The 16,913-nt window shown below is 55.2% G+C and overlaps 3 protein-coding genes across 6 annotated transcripts in view; 1 reads left to right on the top strand and 2 right to left on the bottom strand.

Moving 5' to 3' along the window:
• Positions 1-9,433, bottom strand: part of Abhd16a (abhydrolase domain containing 16A) — a 24,985-nt gene extending 15,552 nt beyond the window's left edge. The window contains exons 1-2 of one of the 2 annotated variants that reach the window (XM_023721662.1): positions 9,195-9,433; positions 7,951-8,076 (exon numbers count right to left, since the gene is read on the bottom strand). In XM_023721662.1, coding sequence (XP_023577430.1) covers positions 7,951-8,076; positions 9,195-9,372 — 304 coding nt within the window. In that variant the 5' untranslated portion in view covers positions 9,373-9,433. Of the gene's footprint in view, positions 1-7,950; positions 8,077-8,621; positions 8,737-9,194 lie in introns of those variants that run through there. The other variant, XM_023721664.1, reaches the window with a different exon arrangement.
• Positions 3,058-11,971, top strand: Ly6g6f (lymphocyte antigen 6 family member G6F). Of its 3 annotated transcripts, XM_023721679.1 has the most exons (7): positions 3,058-3,311; positions 3,751-4,080; positions 4,158-4,421; positions 5,470-5,625; positions 10,465-10,605; positions 10,832-10,847; positions 11,657-11,971. In XM_023721679.1, the coding sequence occupies exons 1-7, from the start codon at positions 3,254-3,256 to the stop codon at positions 11,862-11,864; spliced, it is 1,173 nt and encodes a 390-aa protein (XP_023577447.1). In that variant the 5' UTR covers positions 3,058-3,253; the 3' UTR covers positions 11,865-11,971. The 3 variants fall into 3 exon arrangements, with proteins under 3 accessions (XP_023577447.1, XP_004624365.2, XP_023577442.1); XM_004624308.2 differs by lacking the exons at positions 10,465-10,605; positions 10,832-10,847; positions 11,657-11,971 and adding exons at positions 5,746-5,812; positions 5,952-6,043 and having other exon boundaries at positions 3,059-3,311; XM_023721674.1 differs by lacking the exons at positions 3,058-3,311; positions 3,751-4,080; positions 4,158-4,421; positions 5,470-5,625; positions 10,832-10,847 and adding an exon at positions 9,857-10,378 and having other exon boundaries at positions 11,647-11,971.
• Positions 11,972-12,697: 726 nt separating this feature from the next.
• Ly6g6c (lymphocyte antigen 6 family member G6C) lies at positions 12,698-16,334 on the bottom strand. The gene is made up of 3 exons (XM_004624307.2): positions 15,851-16,334; positions 14,136-14,246; positions 12,698-13,328 (listed from the first exon to the last, which is right to left on the bottom strand). The coding sequence occupies exons 1-3, from the start codon at positions 15,900-15,902 to the stop codon at positions 13,114-13,116; spliced, it is 378 nt and encodes a 125-aa protein (XP_004624364.1). The 5' UTR covers positions 15,903-16,334; the 3' UTR covers positions 12,698-13,113.
• Positions 16,335-16,913: the final 579 nt, after the last annotated feature.

The following is a 16,913-nucleotide window of genomic DNA, read 5'->3' as shown; positions in this document are numbered from 1 at the left end:
CAGCACCACATGGCAGCCAGCCCCGCCCCCTGGTGGGCTGAGCTGGCCACACACACACACACACACACACACAAATAAATAAATAAAATTAAAAAAAAAAAAAGAAGAAAAGAAAATGAATGAGGGGCCGGGGAGATGGCTCAGTAGAATAAGCGCTTGCCTGGCAAGTGCAAGGACCTGGGTTCAATCCCCGGTTCTACGAAAAGAAAAAAAAAAAAGAAAATGAATGAGCCCTGGCCAGGTGACGTTGATACAGGAGAAATGTTACTCCCAACCTGATAGATGTCAGACGTGTGGACTTTGTGCCCTCCCCATTACCAACGAATCAGTTGCAAAGGACAAGGGACATTTAGAGTAGGGAAGGGAGGGCCAGTGGGACAACTGAGTGGTTTTAAGCCCCTGCTTGGGCGAGCTTAGGCAACTGGCAGGGACTGAGGTTTGATCCAGCACCACATGCTGTGCCGGCCCCACCCCCAGGGCAGAGTGAGCCTGCCACACACACACACACATACACACACACACACACACACACACACACAGTAGGGAAGGCTTATTAAGAGCCCCTGAGAGATAGGAGGGATCCCCAAAGTGAGTTCACATTGAAGCCACTTTTCCAAGAATGTTTTATAGAGCAAAATCATGAGGTGAGTACAACATGGCTCCAACTATAATCAACCTATAAGATTACAGTGTTGCTGCTTAGCTAATGCTGACCCAGTGGGGAGGCTAGAACATAGCAAGGTGTAAACTGAGCATTGTTAACCTAGTCTATCTAATGTCTAACACAGAGCAAAAACATCTTCAGAAGGAACAGGTCCTGGTGTTCTGGTTGCCCCCTGGATGTCTAACGCCTGACTGCACCTATCGGACCAAGTGGCGCTAGTTACTGTATAATTCTCCGGCCTGCAGACCTGGCCTTCGCACCTTCATCGTGAGGCCTGGCCTTCTTCCGGTGCACCCTCAGCCACAGTTTTGCTGTGTTCTCATCTTCTGCACTGCCACCCTCAAAGGACCATCCCCGGATGGCTCGCTTACTGATCTATTTATTTACTTTCTCTCTTACTAATTTCTACCTTACTTGGCTACCTATAGTGACATGTGCTGGTCATTCCAGCACTTGGGAGACTGAGGCAATGAGTTGAGTTCAAGGCTAGCCAGAACTGTATATCAAGACCCTGTTTACACACACACACGCCCAAGCCATAGAAGATTTATGACTAAAATGTGTATAGGAAGAGGGTTCTGGGGATTGAACCCAGGGACACTACCACTGTGCTACTCCTCTAGCTCTTTTCATTTTATAAATCGAGACAGAATCTCCCTAAGTTGCCAAGGCTGCATGGAATTTGTGACCCTTTGGCCTCATCCTCCCAAGTAGCTTGGATTGAGTAGCTGTGATGACAGACCTGTGTCACCATAACCACCAGGTAATATGCGATTTCTTAATACTCAGGTTTGTTTTATTTTTCTTTGTGCCTTGTACCTACATAATATATAAACTCAAGTTTTTCACTGAAATAAATACATACACAAGAAAATGCACCAGTGTAAATATATCAAGTAATTGGTACCCAGGTGAAGAACAAAACATGACAATGTCCGGAAGACCTTGGATTTGTGGCAGTTGCTGTCCACTCTGCAGGGTTGGCCACTGTCTGAGCTGCCCACCCCAAAGATTAGTTTAGGTAGTATTTTTTTTTTAGCTAGTATTTTTGTACTTTATATAAAGAATCATAGGGGCTGGGGAGATGGCTCAGTAGAATAAGCACTTGCCTGGCAAGCACAAGGACCTGAGTTCAATCCCTGGTTCCACCAAAAAAAAAAAAAAAAAAAGGGAATCATACAGTGCACATTCCTTGTGTCTGGCTTCCTTACTCAGCCGCAAGGCACTACGGTTTGTTCATTCTCTTGTTGTCCAGCATTCTACGGTGTGAATGTGTGCATTGTCCAGGTGCACCTCAGATAGTCTCTAGGCACGAGTGAAGTGGGGGATGTAAGGGCAGGCAGGATAGCTCAAGGGAGAAGCACCTGCTTAGGTAAGTGCTGGGACTAGGGTTCTATCCTGGGCACCACATGCAGCACCGGCCCCACTTCTGGGCATGCTGAGCCTGCCAAGGAGACCAGGCGTGGTGGCGCACGCCTGTAATCCCAGCGCTGGGGAGGCTGAAAACGGGAGGATCAGTCCAAGTCTGAGCTGTGTAGTGAGACCCTGTACCAGATACCAAAAAAAAAAGGAAAGAAGGAAGAAAGAAGGAAAGAAAGAAGGAAGGAAAGAAAAAAGGAAAGAAGGAAGAAAGAAGAAAGAAGGAAAGAAAGAAGGAAGGAAAGAAAGAAAGAAAGAAAGAAAGAAAGAAAGAAAGAAAGAAAGAAAGAAAGAAAGAAAGAGGGGCTGGAGAGATGGCTCAGTGGTCTAAAGCACCTACTTGAAACAAGCTTGGCAAAGCATAGGGACCTCGGTTCAATCCTCCAGCACCACATGCCAGCCAGCCCCGCCCCCTGGTGGGCTGAGCTGGCCACACACACAATAAAAAAAATAAATGTAATAAATAAAAATAAAAATAAATATTAAAAAAAAAAGACATAAAAAAAAAAAAAGAAAGAAAGAAAGAAAGAAAGGTGGGGGAATGTGTAGCTCATTGGTACAGCACTTGCCTACCATGTGTGAGGCCCTGGGTTCAATTCCTACAATTGCAAAAATAATTTATTAGTAAATAAATAAGAGATTAAATGCTATTATATCTGGACTAATTGTCCTCCTAGAAAAGAGGGATGAATCTGTGAATAATCCAGGCCCCAAGGCAAATCCTTCACCTCCAGCAACAGCACACTGTGCTGCCCCAGGGCCCTGAGGAGCTCTGCGGAGTGCCGGGCAACGCGGTTCTTCCAGATCATCTTGGACCACTACCTGGGCGTACAGTCCTGCGCTAGGCTTCTTGAAGATGCAGCTCCGGGCTCAGGGCTGACCTCTCAGGGATGGAAGAGAGACCAGAGAATGTACTTCCGGACTCACGGGAGCGCGCAGCTAGGCCTTCTTCCCCTTGGGAGGAGCCTGGACCTGGTCCCGTCCCAGCCCTTGGAACAGAAAGGTGGCCCTCGCCCCCCAGGAGACATGCAACTGGGTCGCGTCTCCCTCAGGACTCTTGTCCCATCAGAAGTCCTTGCTGCCCAGCCCCGGCAGTGTGGACCTTTATCTGGGCTGTTTCCTCCAGGGGAATAGCAGGCCTTGGAGCGAGAGGCCGCAGCAGGCCCTCCCATGGCTGTTCTACTCGCCCTCCTTCTGTCCTTCTGTGGCCCCTCCCAGGCCGCCGTAGGTAAGGAGCAGGGGGTGGGAGATCCTGCAGCTGTCTGCAAGGTTGGGGAGGGAGGCTGGCCTCCCTTTAGGGGCCTGGAGCGGAGGTTCTGACTCAAGAGGACGGACTTCCCCATCGGGCCTCTCCGTGCCTCTAACACTGGGGAAGACCCAGAGGACCATTTCCTTTAGAAAATAAAAACAAGTGCATAAATGTACGAAGGCATCTGCCAACCACTTCACTCTACGCTGGCACTTAAGGCTCTTCTCACTGACTGGAGAAGAGGGAAGGACCAGCCTCACTCGCTCCACTTCTCTTTCTTTGGTAGCCGTCACTTGAGAAACGTGCATAGCCAAGTCAGTGCTAGGGGGACCCCGGAGGGGTGTGGAGCCGGGTTAGAGTCAATGGGGGCTTTTTTGTAGGACAGAGGTCCTGGCCTCACATTGCCATCTCCCTGCAGACAACATCCAGGCCGTCTATATGGTCTTCGGGGAAGCAGTGGAGCTGCCGTGTCCCTGGCCACGTGTCCTGCGTGGGGATGGATTCCTGTCTTGGTTCTACAGCCCTGCCGCAGGCACATCCACAACCCTGGTGGCCCAGGTCCAGGTGCCCAGCACAGCCCCACACCTGGGGCAAACCAGAAGGGACTCCAGGCTCAAACTCCTGGGAAATCACTCTTTGTGGCTGGAGGAGGTCAAGGACGGAGATGCTGGCCGGTACTGGTGCACCGTGCAGGGTCCGCACTTAAAGTACCAGAACTGGAGGGTGTATGACGTCTCATTTCTCCAAGGTGAATGTGCTGTGGACGTCCGGGGCCATGTGGTTGGGGGAGGCTCAGGGAAGGCGCTCACAGCCCTTGTCCCTCAGGCTCCCAGTTCTCAGCCAGGGCTCCAGATGGATCATCCTGCTCTGTCCTCCTGTGCTCTGCGGTCCCTGCCAGGCGTCTGGACTCTGTCATCTGGCTGGAGGGTTCAGGGCCCGTAAGAGGGCATGTGCGGCCCTTCTGGGGTGATGGGGCTGCGCTGCTTCTGGTCTGTCCCAGGGAAGGACACCCTGAGCCCAGGGCCCGAAGACCAAGGGTCATCCGTTGCCTCATGCCTCAGGACAAAGTCATCAGCTTCAGCCTGGCAGGTAAAATGAGGAAGGAGACAGGGAGAGACTTCTTCCTGCTGGCTGGGGGAGGAGGCAGGAGGCGGTAAACCAGGCCAGCCTGGAGGTGATTGTTGGTGGAGCAGACCATTGCTTGTGTTGACTGAGTCCACAGCAAAACGGGGGTGCATAAGCCAGTTTCCAGATGAAACAGACCAGCAGCCAAGACTTTATTTTAGCGGAATACAACATTGTTTATAAGTAGGGCAATCTATGATTTTGTGAAATGTCCCATAACAGAGAGGAAGAACATAAAAATTATTGCGAAGGGAGTTGTCATTTGAACAAAGGATGTATGTACTGGTGTTACAATGGCCCTTGGATAGTGGAGGTAGAAGGATTTGTTCTGCAGCTAAAAAAAAAAAAAAAAATTTAAAGCCCTGGTACTGCAGGATGGTTGTGCATGCCTGCAGCCCCAAAACTCTGGGTGGCTGAGGTGGAGGATCACAGACTTGAGCCTGGAATAGGCAATTTAGCAAGGCCTTGTCTCGAAATAAAGGAGTAAAAAGGGCTGAAAATATAGCTATGCGTGAAGGCCTTGGGTTCAATCTCCAGTAGTAAAGGAAGAAACACCATACGTCAAGCAGCAGTGTATGGGCAGTGAGGAGGAACAAGCCTGCTATTTCAGGAAGCCAGAGAGCAGGCTGGGGGGATATTGCCCTCTATGGCCTCACCACTAAATATAATGCCTGGCGCACAGTGAGACCCAGCAATGCTTGGAGAGTAAATGGGTGGAGGAATAAATATGTGGGAACCGCTTTAGTTTTTCTTGGAAAGGTGAATTCCAACCAAGGCAGTGGTGGCTGGAGGTGCGCCCTGCAGTTACGGTCCCTGTGCAGCAGGATAGCAAGGCCGTTCCCTGCTAATGTCGGCATAGGCGTTCCGGGGAGGACCCTGGAAAGGAGCAAAGAGGGGAAGAGGATACTGGGGGCAGGGCAGTGCTTGAAGTCTTCCGCAGGAGAGACACCTGGACTGGGGGAGCCTCTCTCTGAGCTCAGCGTCAGGCCCCTACTGCTTCTCTCCTTCCCAGCCTCCATGGATCCACCGCCCACGGTCTGTGGCCCTGCCACGGGGTGGGATGTACCCTGGGTCCTGATGCTGTTGCTCGCGGTGGGCCAGGGAGTCACCATCCTGGCCCTCAGCATCATGCTCTGGAGGCGGAGGGCCCAGGGCGTCCAGGGCCCAGGTGAGACTCTCTCCCACATCCGGCCTCTGCCCTGTCCCTGATAGAGGAGGGGTGGTAGGAACCCAGTTCTGATCTGTCTGCTGACTTCTGTTCTGTACACCTGATGCCCCTTCTCCCCAGATGCCTCAGTTCCTCAATTCAAACCTGAAATCCAGGTCTATGAGAATATCCACTTGGCCCATCTCCGGTAAGGAACAAAAGGAGACACAGACTTAAAGGTGGGGGGTGGGGAGTGATGGGGTTGGATGGGGATGGGGTACTAGTTCCTGAGGAGGTGGAGAAAAGAGCTGTCCTTAATCTGACTCCCTGCTTTGCAAACCCCACAGCCCACCTGCCCACAAGACCAGATGATCTTGGTGACATCTGCTGCTGGGAAGTGTGACCTGCTGGTTTCCCACCATCTGGCACATAGAGGATGAGACGGGGGAGGGGCTGGCTGTCCAGCTGGCCTTCAGCAGCCACCAAACTGTGGGGGGGGGGATGGGAGGGGCTGAAGGAAAGGAATTGTATTGTTCCATGTTATTCCTTACAAAAAGGTGTGGTCTCCTGTCTCCAAGTGGTAGTGGAGGGGGGTGCTGAGCATGAAGTGTTCTGACCTTGCAGGGAACCTGGGCTGGCTGTTGTGGGTAAGAAAGGGTGGGGTGGGCAGGGGAGAGATTAAGAAACCCAGGCATGTGGACAACAGGAGGTATCGGGCGCGGGGAGAGCTAACAACGCATTCTGGGTAACTGAGGAAGAGGGATGTGAAGAAACTCAAGTCAGAGCAAGAGGGCGGAGACAAAGAGAGAAATGTGGAGGCACGAGTGTGAGAAGTGCAGGACTGAGAAAACAAACAGTCCACAGTGTCCAGGCCTTCCGCTGCCTAAGTGGCGTCCTCCTGAAGGAGAGACGCTGAGGGGAGCTAGCACGCTAATCAGCCCCCAGACTTCCTCAGAGGGAGGCAGAAGGAGCTGAGTCGGAAGGGGGCGCTTGCGACGCCCCAGGGCTTGCTCCTTATCCGAGGCAGACACGCTTCCCCTCCCTCCCTGCTCCTGTGCTCCACAGCGGCAGCCAGAGCTTGGGCAGCGTCCTGCCTCTGACTTCTGGCTCACCACTGCCCTGCACCCAGAGGTCTGCTTTTCTCTGCGCCCACAGGGGCTGCCGTGCGGGGCTCCCCGGGGTCCTGTCTGGAGCCCCGGATGAGTCTGGGTTGGCGAGGTGGGGAAGGGCTCTGGTGTTCCCAACAGGCCACCTCCCTACTGGGCAGAGTGAGCTGGACTCCAGTCCACGCCCTTCACAGGCAGCCTTCACAGTCTTGGCTCTAGCTCCAGCCTCACACAGAGGAGCTTTCTCGGAAATCTCGCCCAGAGCCTGCACACTGCAGTGGCTTGAGCCAAGACACTGACAGGCAGAGGACATGAATGATACAGCTGGAAAAATGAGGCGGGTGCAGGGCTCTGGCTCCGGCAGTGCAGCTAGCCCGGCCTACCAGGCACCTATGGCTTACTCTACCCAGCACACCTGTGCACGCACATGTGCGCGCACACACATGCACATGCACGTGCTCACACATATATACACTGCCGCATCAGCAGGCTTCCAGATGGCCCTTTTATTAAATATACTTTCTATAGCTGTAAAGCCAAGGCTCTCCTTCCTAAGTCCGCAGTCTACCAGGTTACATCTTTCCCAGCGAGGCTCTCCTTGGCATCCTCCCAGGGCCCCTTCTGCCTGCTTGCCAGGGACCCACAACCTCATCACAGTGGCTACTTTGCCAGGGACCTGGGGCTGAGAGGGGTCATCAGCACCAGGCATCTAGAAAAAACATAGGTTTGGAGGGGGCAGGCTGGGCCCTGGGAGATAGCTGCAGGGACTGGAACAGTGCCCACAGGAATCTGCAGGGCTGCCAGGCCCAGGGACCTAAGGTCTTTGTACAAAATCAGGCTCTTGGACAAGTCTCAGGTGTCTGTGCGGGGTTGCAGGCCCACGTGAGAGTGGAGGATCCCTGTCCTGAGGGCCCCAGATCCACAGGCTCTAGTGGAGGAGGCGGCCTCCCCAGGTGAAGCTGGTCACAAGCAGGACCAGGGTGACAAGCAGAAGGCTGGGGAGCTGCCGTGTCGGGGAGGCCACGTTGCACAAGTCCTGTTCACAGCACTGATGGCGCAGCATGTAGGAGCGTGACCAGTAGGTGGCATGGCCTGGGAGAGGGCACTGGGCCCTTGGGAGGCAGCCTCTCCGCTGGATGACCTCATTCTGGTCTGTGGGACAAAGGAGGAATGTGGGGCAGCAAGCAAGGAAGAACGGACACAGAGATTGACAGGAGAGGCCTTCGGGTCAGGGTCCTACCTGAGGTGCCAGTGCTGATGCCACAAGCCTCGTCGTCCTGACACTCCTTGGGAACAGGGTCGCAGGGCTTGGCGAAGCTGCAGGTGTAACAGCGGAGCCGAACACGGGCAGGGGGAGTGGTGAGGCCTGTTGGGGAAGCAGGGATCATGGCAGGAGACGGCCAGAGGCAGGGCCCACACAGAGACCGGCAGAGGCATGAAGTGAGGCAGAGGAAGTAGGAAAAGAGGCAGAAGAGACAGGGAAGGTAAAAGAAACAGAGGTGGATGGAGGCAGGAGGGAGACAGGGCATGAGAGGCACACAGATGGGAACAGGAGCCAAGAGAAACTGAGCGGCACAGTGAGAGACACAAAGGACAGATGGGTGCAGAGATGGAGCGAGGAAGGAGAAAGCGGAGTAGCTGGTGCCACAGGCAGATGAGAAACCAGGAATTGCCTGGGAGGGGCCCAGCAGAGAAGGCAGAAGCTCAGGGGGATGAGTGGAAGCAAGGGCTGAGAGCAGAGTGAGCTCAAGCTTCGCTGCTTGCACTGACCCGTGGGGCAGGCCGGTCCTCAGGGGCCCCCTCTCGGCCTGGCCCGGCCCAGCCCTGGCCAGCTCCCTGTCCCTTCCATCTCTCAAGCTCCGTGGGCCCCAGGTCCAGCCTCTGCCCGGAGAGCACCCCACCCACCCTTACCCAGGGCCCCGCAGAGGAACAGGAGGCACAGGAAGGCGCTGCAGACCCCCATTGTGGGAGGCCCGAGCCTGGGGAGTGTGAGCTGCACGCCAGCTGAGCAGAGCCTCTGAGCTGACAGGAGGGAGCGGCAGACAAACACACCTAGGGAGAGGATCTGGGGGTGGAACAGTGACAGAATCCGTTCCCTAGGCTGACTCACAGGGCCGGCCCTCTGCTCCTGCACCCCTCCTCTCCTGTCTCTCGCCCCCTCCCTGCCCTCGCCTGGAGGGTCTTCTGTGCTCAGCACCCTCTGAAGCTCCTGATGGCGTCTGTCGCCTTCCCTGCTGCTCCCCTCCCCCGCCTCGGCTCGTGCCTCAGCTGTTCAGGCTGCCTCTGCTGTGTTTTGTTTTCTCTGCCACCCCCCAAGTCCTGCTCCCAAACAGCCCTGGCCTAGATCTTAGAGTGTGGAACCAACAATCCCACCCAGCCACACACCCCCACCCATAAAGCCCAGCTGAGGCCAGCTTCAGATCCCTTTGATCCCCTCAAGCCTCAACCTTCCCACCCCATAATTATCCTTGTAGGCTTTACTACCTTGGAGGGGAGAAGCAGTCACAAGCAGGGCTGGCGATGGATGTGTTGCACTGAGGAGGTCAGACCAGTAAGGAAGGGAGGGACAGGATCCCCAGTTTGGAAGACTGGGACTTGGGAGGCTGGGGACAGGGTTGGGAGTGTCACACTTGTGTAGCATTTGTGAGGCCCTAGGATCCATTCACAGAATCATGCACACAGCACTAGGAACAGAGGGAGCTAGGTGTTTAAGCAGCAGTTTTAAAAAATTTCTTCCCAGAATCTTATTTCCCTCCCTTCTTTCCTCCCTCCCTCCCTCCCTCCCTCCCTCCCTTCCTTCCTTCTTTTTTCCCTCCACCCCTTTTCAGTACTGAAGACTGAGTCCAGGGCCCCACCCAAACTAGGCAAGGGTCCAAACACTGCACTGGACCGCAGCCCTTTTAAATATTTCATTTTTTAATTTTGAGGCCGGGTCTTGCTGAGCTACCCAGGCTGGCCTCAGACTTGAGATCCTTCCCGGGAATCTAGGATTACAGGTGTTCACCACCACACCCAGCTCTCTCTCTTACCCTTAAAAACTGCTGAACACACCAAAGAGCTTTCCTTCGTGTGGGTTCGATCAGTATTTACTACATTAGAAATTAAAACAGGAAAGGCATTGGTTGATTCACTTAACAATCAAAACAGTAAAAGTATTACATGTCAGTGAAACATAGTTTTGCAGAAAATAACTATTAATACCCAACTGCTCAGTGAGAAGAGCGGCATCCCTTTTCATTTTTGCCAATCTGTTTAATTTCAGGTATAGTGGAAGATGTGGGTTTTCCTATCCACAACAGTTTATAGGGATTTGTCAATCTGACAGAAGTAAGGAAGAAAACCCAGCTTCAGATGATGGGGCCTGGAGCAGGTCCTAGGAGACGCCTGGAACTCCATGGAGGGTTTGGATGCCCCACTGCGGACAGAGGTGTTCGGACTCTGAGATGCTCCGAGCACCCGGGGCCTCACCCCGCCCCGCCGGGGGAGAGAGACTCTTTCCAGCCTTTTTATGGGCCCGTAAAGCCCAAGGCCAGGGGGATATAAGGCGGCCAAGCAGGGCCGGAGGGGTGGGCGGGACGACGAGGCGCGGTGGACCCAGGCGGAAGGCATGAGCCCCCGAGGTGGATGTGTCGCGATCCTGCTGTGCGCCCTGCTCGGCGCCGCCTTCGGTAAGGGGGAGGCCGCCTGGCCGGCGCAGGCCTGAGCCGACCCGCCGGGCGGCGGAGCCCTGAGCGCAGCGCCCCTTTCTCCGCAGGGTCCCGCGCGCGGTGCTTCGACTGCGGGGGCGGCCCGGGCGGCGGCTGCGCGCACAGCGTGACCACCTGCGGCGAGGGCGAGCGCTGCGGCTTCCTGGCGCGCACCCCGCAGGCCGGCCTGGGGCAGCTCAAGCTGAACCGTGAGTCCCGCGCCCCTCCGGCCCGCAGCCTCCTCGGCCACCCCAGGCCCGGCCGGGGTCCGGGCAGATGGCGCTGCGGCCCCGGCGACCCCGAGCGAGCGCGGTCGGCCCGCGCCGAGCCGAGCAGCCCAGCCGGTCCTCTGCGCCCGGGAGGGACCTTAGGGGCTGGTTCGCGCCCAGAGAAAACCGGGCCCGGCTTTCGGGTGTTGGCCAAGGCCCGGGGAAGCTCCCGTGTGCGTGGTGTGCGTGTGTAGTGCGCGTGTGTGTTTATGTTGAAATCATTTGGGGTTGACGGAAAAGTTGCAAAAGTAGTACAGAGACTATGAACTTCACCCAGCCTCGCAGAATGCCAGCGTCTCACGGAGCAGTTGCGAGTATCACAAAGTGGCGGAGGTGGAATGTTGCCGGCGAAGCCGACAGACTGTTGAATCAGTTGTCCCACCCCTGCCCTTTTCTGGCTCAGGGCACGAAGCAGGATCCCACTTCACCTTAGCTTTCCCATCTTCTGAGCCCTTTCCACACCGTGGGGTGCTGCCTTTGCTTTTCATGACCTTGACAGATTTATTTATTTGCTTATTATTAATTTTTGACAGTACTTGGAATTGCATCCAAATTTTTGTATTTCCCTGTTTTTTAGAGACTGCCTCACTTGCAGTCTCTAAATTGTTTATTTCCCCAGGGTTGGGCTCAAACTTAAAATCCTCTGCCTTCACCTCCGCGAAGGCTAGGATTTTACAGACCCACACCACCATACCCCACTGACATTGACATTTTTGAAGAATCCTGTTAAGTTATTTCATATTTTATTTTATTTTTGAGACAGGGTCTCTGCTATGTAGCCCAGACTGGCCTCAAGTTCAAGACTGTCCTCCTGCCTCAGCCTCCCGAGTGCTGGGATTACATGCCTGCACCACCACACCTTGCTAAATTTATTGTGTAGACTGCTCTACCGTTTAGGTTTATCTATTTCATGCAGCAAGATTGATGCCCGTGCTGTAGGCAGCGATCCCACCCCAGCCTCATTCTCTCTCTTGACCTCAGTGACATTGAGGCAGCACCAGCCAGCCTGTGTGGCCATCCACCACTGCAATCAAGTGGAGACAGAGTCGGTGGGTGACCTGACTTTCACGACCCACAGGGACTGCTGCGTCGGAGACCTGTGCAACAGCGCCGGGCCGAGCACCCTGGCCCCCGCCTGCGTCCCGGCTGCTGCAGTCAGCACCCTGGCCTGGCTTTTGGCAGGACTGTGGGTTGGGTAGCGGGCTCGGTGGGGGCGTGGGGGGAAAAGGGGGCTCTGGGCATCTGAGATGAGAAGATAAGCGTTCCTCTGTGAGCCATTAAACGCTGTGACTCTTCCGCAGCTGCCTGGAAAACTTCCATGGTTCTCTTGTTGATGGGAATGCTAACCGGTCATGTGAGGGCAGCCGGCGTCCGGTTTGAAGGTTCCCAGTCCATCAGGAGGCTCTGTTTCAAAGGAAACGCTCAAGCCAGGCCCCTGAGGAGGAGGAGGAGGAGGATGGATCTGCCTGCAGGAATGTGTTGCTGGGGGGATGCTTCCTTAAGCTCACGGGGGAGGGTCAGCAAGCTCTGGCCTGTGTGTGGGTCACCAGGACCCCATGAGGCTGTCTGTCTGTTTGCCCCTTTTCACCCCACTTGCAGCTTGGCTCCTGGTAGGACTGTTGTGAATTGAGAAGTGTCAGTCCCTGTTGAGAGGGTTGCCTGGATACCCAAGTTAGTGACCAGGCCAGGTGTGGCCTCAGAGTCTTGCCTGAAGGATGAAGGGAAGCAACCTGGGCCTCCTGCACCCCTTCTCCACTTGTTGGGGAGCCTCAGGCCAGGCCGCACCTCCTTTTTGGCAGAATCCCAGGGGTGTGCCTCAGTTTAGAATAAAGAGTTGCTGCTCCAAACACTGGGGCCTGTGTGCCACCCCCAGACTTTAGAAGGGAGAAAGGAGGCCTGAAAAACCTGTTCTTCTTTTTGCCAATCCAGCCTCCCAGAGAAATACCCCTGAGGATTGCTGGGGAAGGAGGGCAGGGTACTGAAAGCGTCGTTTCCAGAGAAGGAGCCTGACACTGAGGTCTCCTCATAGTAAACGCACATTTATTAGACACAAACATTACTCAAAATGGAAGTAGATGGTTTGGGGAGTCAGCCCTTGGGGACGTGAGGTCATCAGGTCTTTCCTGGGGACTTGTACTGGGGACAGGACGGCAGCCCCACTCTAGGCCCTGGTCCCCGGTTCCTCCCGAGCGAGGGCACAGGACAAGGTGAGGAGCCCTTCAGAGGCCAGTGGAGTATCCAGAATGGCCCAGCGAGAAATGGGAGAGGACTCAGGCAAGATAGAGCAGAGGGAGGTCACACTGAGCCCTGTTGCATGGAAGAGGGGACTTGGGACCCGCTCTTCATAGGAAGGGCCAGGGGAGACCATCCTGGGAAGCCAGGGGCCATGGGGCACAGGGTGAGAGGCTCAGGCCAAGCAGTGGGAGGAGGGGGAGCCATGGCGCAGCCTCAGTGCAGCAGCCAGAGGCCAAGGCCAGCCAAGGAGGTGAGGAGCAGCGGCACCAGGGCGGGGGTGGGCCGGGGTGCGAGGCTGTTGCAGTTGTCCTTGCTGCAGCAGGTGGTGTTGTAGTTCAGGCCCAACTTGTGGCTGGTTTTATTGAACTCTTCACGACAGGGCTCCTGTGGTGTGCCACAGCGAAGGTTGGAGAACACCCACATCTTCCCTAGGGGGGGTGCGGGTGTCAGCTAGGAGGGTACAAGACTCTGCATCCTGTGCTTCTAGGCCACGTCTCCTTATCCAGGATCCAGTCCTAGTTGAAGCCGCTGCTGGCTGGGAGGCCTGAGCCAGGGCAGCTCTGCGCTGCCTGCTTCTCTCCTCTCTGCCCTCCCTCCACCGTCTTCTCTCCTCTCCTGCCCCTCCTCATCCTCTCCTCCCCTCTCCTCTCCTCTCCTCTTCTCCCCTTCCCCCCTCCTTTCTCCCCTGCCCTCCTCCTGCCCTCCTCCTTCCCCTCCTCCTCCCCTCCTCTCCTTTTCCCCTTCCCCCTCTCTGCTTCCTCCCCTCCCCTCCTCTCACTCTGGAGTCAGGAAGGAACTCAAAGCCTTTGGGGCAAGCCTGACAAGCACCACAGCACTAAGCTATATCCCTAGCCCTATAATCTCTTTTTGAGATTATTCTGTTAATATAATATTAGCAATAATATTGGTCATCATGAGCATTGAAAGAATGCCTCTGTGAGGTGAGCATGGTGCCTCTGGCCGGTGACCCTAGCACCTGGAAGGCTGAGGCAGGAGAATTAAAAGTTTGAGGCCAGCCTGAGCTTCACAGCAAGTTGCCAGCTGAGCTACATATAGAGACCCTCCGTCAAAACACTGAAACCAAATCAAACGAGAAACAGTCCCTCTAAAGCTGTAGGTCAGTGCTACACTACTGCTGCTGTGATTCTCTCCCCGGCAGTCTCAGCCCCGGCTGGACCTCAGGCCCAGACTTGGCTTCCCACCTGCCCCTCCCCCAGCTCAGAGGAGGGCGTTACCGAGGTACACGTTAGTTGTCAAACATTGCTGTCCTGGCTCCAGGAGACAGGACTGCCGATCCACACAGCCCAGCACAGGCACCTTGTAGCAGGAGTGACAGCGAACGTCAGCTGGGGAGGCATAAGTCAGGGCGACAGCGTGAGGTGACCCCAGTTCTGAGCCGCCTGGGGTGAGGGGTTGGAGTAGAGCCCGTCAGGCGGCCCGGCCCTGTTTGGTCATGGAGAGCACAGGTGCGATACTGCGAGCCGCAGGTGGGCGGGAGTGAGGGTGGAGGTGCCGCCTGGCTGGCCCACACCCTACAGCTCTTGTCCCACTGTGTCCATCAGCCATCTGGGATGAGTCAAGAGGAACACATCCACCAACAAAAGCACAGGGCAGGGGAGACCTGGGGCATGAAGAAGTCATGAGGAAGGAATGAGAAAGATGGGGAAGGGAAAGAAGAAACAGGAAGAAATGTGGAAAATAAAGGTCGTGATGCTTGTCTGGCAAGTGCAAGGGCCTGAGTTCAATCCCTGGTTCCGCAAAAATAAATAAATAAATAAAGGTCCTGGGGCCGCAGTGCCTGCCGCAGTCAGAGATGGCGTGGAACCGAGGCCAGCGCACCCAGCATGGAGGGTGCGCTCTTCCCAGTGTCAGGCTGCAGGAGCGTGGCAAGAGGCAGTCCTTAGTAAAAGTCTCTCTGCTATAGCTCTGGGCAGGAGGCACAGTGCCCGGCAGGTGGCACCTCACCTGTGAAGCTCAGGCTGGCCTCAGACTTTTAATTCTCCTGCATGGGTGGGTGCAGAAGGTGGTGCCCTCAGACTCCTGCTCCTAATTTAAGGTTTGGATGGGCAAAGCTTGGTGGTGGAGGGTGGAGGGGGCTGGTGTGTATGCCTCAATGAAACTTACCCACCTAAGGGTGACTGGGCCAGCCCCCTCCCTTGAAATCTCAGGTATACTACCAGGCTTCCCAGGAGTATGGGAAGTCCCAGCAATGGTCACTGGAACCATACAGAAAGCTCGCACCCCTGTAGGGATGAGGGTATGCAGCTCGGGAAAGAAGAGTTAGGAGGGGCCACTGCTGAGCACCAAGTCTACCTTGGAATCGCTAGGGAGGTGGAGGTCCCAAAGGGTCCTGGGTCTGGAGGCCTACGTCTGAGGAGTCCTGCTGAGAGCAAGAGATAAAAGGGGGGGACTTGCATGTTGGAGGGGGCTGGACTGTGACACAAACATCAGTTTCCAAGAAGAAGGCAGGGGCCTGGTGAGATGGCTCAGTGGTCTAAAGCACCTACTTAGAACAAGCTTAGCAAAGCACAGGGACCGCGGTTCAATCCCCAGCACCACATGCCAGCCAGCCCCGCTGAGCTGGCCACACACACACACACACACACACACACACACACACACACACACACATACATAAATAAATAAAATTAAAAAAAAAAAAGAAGAAGAAGAAGGCAGGGCACCTTGAGGTAGAGAATAGGACAGAGCCAGGGCAGGTAGGAAGAGTGGGTCTCTCTTGGGGCTGAGGATAGTGGTGATGGAGCCTAGATTCTAGGGAAATGGAAGGAGGAACCTGTCACAGAGGGTCTGGTCCAGGAGGCACAGAACAAATGAGTCAGGTGGGGCTAGGGGTGCTTGGGACCCTGGATGGTGGGCAGGGTAGAGCACAGGAGCGTGGGGTCAGTGCCCTCACTGATGAACCCCAGGCCCTGGGGCCCCCAAGACTCACCTGTGACCCAGCAGAACAAAGCAGACAGGGTGAGCAGTAGAAGGCCTTTCATGGCGCCTAGCCTCACAATGGTAGTGGCCACAACAGCTGACAGAGTAGATTTTCAGGGACCTGGCTCTGGGAGGTGAGCACTTTTCGGAATTTATAGTGCCAAAGGCCCCTCCCTTCCCTGCCACTGTGGGCACCTCCCTCCCCTTTCACACATAGCTGGACAGAGGCAGACCAGGTGTGGGGAGGGGCTGGCTTGGGATGAAGGATGGGCGGGAGAGAGGCCAAGGAAGGTGAGCGCTGCCCTCAGCCAGCTCCATTTTGGTTCTTGGTTGCGGGGGCCCTACTGAGGGCAGCCACCACCTGGTTCTCCAAAGGAGCATCGCCAGAGGCCTCTGCAATTTAGAATGGCCATTGTGACAGCTCCTGCTAGTGTCTAGGAATTGCACAATGGGATGTGGCAGTTGACTGCCAAATCTAGGTGTGTGGGGCCCACTGGCAGGCATGTATGGAAGAAACTGGGGATGGAAGGGGTAGAATTCATCAGTTCACTCGCGCTTTCACAGGATAAGGGTTTGTGATGTCATGGTGGGTCTCTGTGATGTCATGGGGGTCTCTGTGATGTCATAAGGGTCTCTGTGATGTCATGGGGGCAAGACTGGACTGTGAACCCAGGTGGGCCAGGCCTACAGGTTAGGGAGGTGCTGTCTCAGCTGCCTGAAGGCCCTTGGGTGGGGCGCTGCTGGCAGGGAGGGACAGCGCGGCAGAGAGGTGAGGTAGGAGCTAAAGAATTAGCACAAGTGACAAGCACCTGAATAGTGTCCGTGTACATCAGCCATTGTTCTAGGAGCTTTATATTATGTTGTTTAGTTCCCACGATGTGCTAGGGAGTAGGTGTTCTGTCTCCATGTCTTCGGTAAGAGGCACGCAGAGGCTAAAGGACTTGCCTGTGCGGCACAGCAGGTGGATGGCAAAGCCACTGCCACACTGGAGGACTTAGGCGGGCACACACACTTGTGCCAAAGGCCAGAACATAAACGTCACCGAACTCTTTTTTTTTTTTTTTTTAAGTTTT

This window comes from Octodon degus, unplaced genomic scaffold (genome assembly GCF_000260255.1).
Source record: "Octodon degus isolate 3935 unplaced genomic scaffold, OctDeg1.0 scaffold00005, whole genome shotgun sequence".
Taxonomy (NCBI): domain Eukaryota; kingdom Metazoa; phylum Chordata; class Mammalia; order Rodentia; family Octodontidae; genus Octodon; species Octodon degus.
This window is presented reverse-complemented; position numbering and strand designations above follow the sequence as displayed.